The sequence below is a fragment of the Arachis hypogaea genome, chromosome 1 (assembly GCF_003086295.3).
Source record: "Arachis hypogaea cultivar Tifrunner chromosome 1, arahy.Tifrunner.gnm2.J5K5, whole genome shotgun sequence".
In the NCBI taxonomy this organism is placed as follows: domain Eukaryota; kingdom Viridiplantae; phylum Streptophyta; class Magnoliopsida; order Fabales; family Fabaceae; genus Arachis; species Arachis hypogaea.
The window spans coordinates 40700886-40702374 of record NC_092036.1 but is presented as its reverse complement, the minus strand read 5'-3'; the positions used below and the strand labels follow the sequence as shown (position 1 = coordinate 40702374).

Below are 1489 nucleotides of genomic sequence, written 5' to 3'. Positions count from 1 at the left end.
TTTTGGGAATTATTATAGGATAATCAACAATATTATTATTTCTTTTCATTTTATTTCAGTAATAAAGCATACTATCTTCATTGAAGAATAAGTGTCTTTTAAATTTTCAGTACTTATTCAAATTGTAAGGTTTCAAAATGTTTTGTTTTACCTAAATTATTCTACTTGTTAAATTTTAAAATTGTAAGTTAATAATAGAGATAAATAACAAAATGATAATATTGACAAAACCTATTTAGTACCGACTTAAAACTTCAAAAAATATAATAGTTCACCGTGTCAAAAGTATTTTGTCTAGAAAAATATTCTGCCAAAATTAATACTGGCTTCTAATTTTTACTTGAAGTAGGACATACTTATAAGTTAAAAATGAATAAAAATAAATATTTTCTCAGTTTTGGAAGTTAAAAAAATAAAACCTTTACAAAAAAAATAAAGGAATTAAAAGTAGACATACATTAAAGAGTCATTCAAGACTTTTTCCACTAGAAATTAAAGTAAGAAGAAAACGATACACTCCCTAAATTAAATGAGTCAGTGTGTCGAGCACTAATAGCACTCTGAGAAATTAAACAACACTACTACTTATCACAACAATAAAAGCCAGAAAAACATGCAAATAATAATAACCATGCTAATAAATTGATCAAGATTCAAAGGTAGCTATTTAGTTAATTAGGAGCATTGGAAGTCAGAGGGTGGAGTCTTCTCGCAAGCATTAAGGAGCAAGCTAAGTGAAATTGGGATATTAAGGTCAATTCCAAGAATGTTAGCTTTGATCGCTGTGCAAAGGCAAACCGCCACTTCGAGGTCAATGAGTCCATCTAGGACTGAGCAACACGGATGGTCCGGCGGTGAACCCACCACAGCACCGATGGGTCCATTAAGAATCTTGGCACATACTCCAAGCTTCAATGCATCTCTTGGACATCCCTTATTATTGTTAGGGTTTGGGAAAGGGAAAAATGAGTTAGGGTATTTAGGTTGAGTAGGGTGTGAACATGTGTAGCATCCACTTGCTAGTGCAAAGAAGAGCAAGTTGATGGAGACAAAGAGAGCAAGAGAACTTGAAGATCTAGGAAAATCCATCTTTAGCAATAAAAAAAATCCAATGTGCGCTAGTTACTGCTTAGTGAAAAATGAGTGTGAAATGTGAAGTGATTAGTAAGGCGGTTATATAGTGAAGCTGATTAATTAAGTGTGGTTCTCTTTTGGCCCGTGATTAATTAAAGAATGTTTGTCCCCGGTTTGTGTGTCTGAAACAATATTTGATCATGTGAACTGACTGGGATGGCATTGAGTTTAGCTGGCACTTCTTAAAATAATGGAAAGGGTTTTTCACTTTTCAATACTGTTAATTATTAAGTATTCAAAAGACATGCGTGTTTTCCCTCGCTCACTCTCTTATTTCTTTATATGGATAGATTATGATGATCATATTTATATAACCAGCATGGGATTAGTTATTTATGTGATATATTTTTTTTAA

At 32.2% G+C, this 1489-nt stretch overlaps 1 protein-coding gene across 1 annotated transcript; it reads right to left on the bottom strand.

Moving 5' to 3' along the window:
• Positions 1-675: 675 nt before the first annotated feature.
• Positions 676-1089, bottom strand: LOC112802988 (14 kDa proline-rich protein DC2.15). Its single transcript, XM_025846431.3, has one exon. It carries the CDS (start codon positions 1087-1089, stop codon positions 676-678), a length of 414 nt encoding a protein of 137 aa, XP_025702216.1.
• Positions 1090-1489: the final 400 nt, after the last annotated feature.

Bases quoted from the DNA above. Each gene is read 5' to 3' on its own strand.
- LOC112802988 (XM_025846431.3), bottom strand. From the start codon at position 1,089: ATGGATTTTCCTAGATCTTCAAGTTCTCTTGCTCTCTTTGTCTCCATC.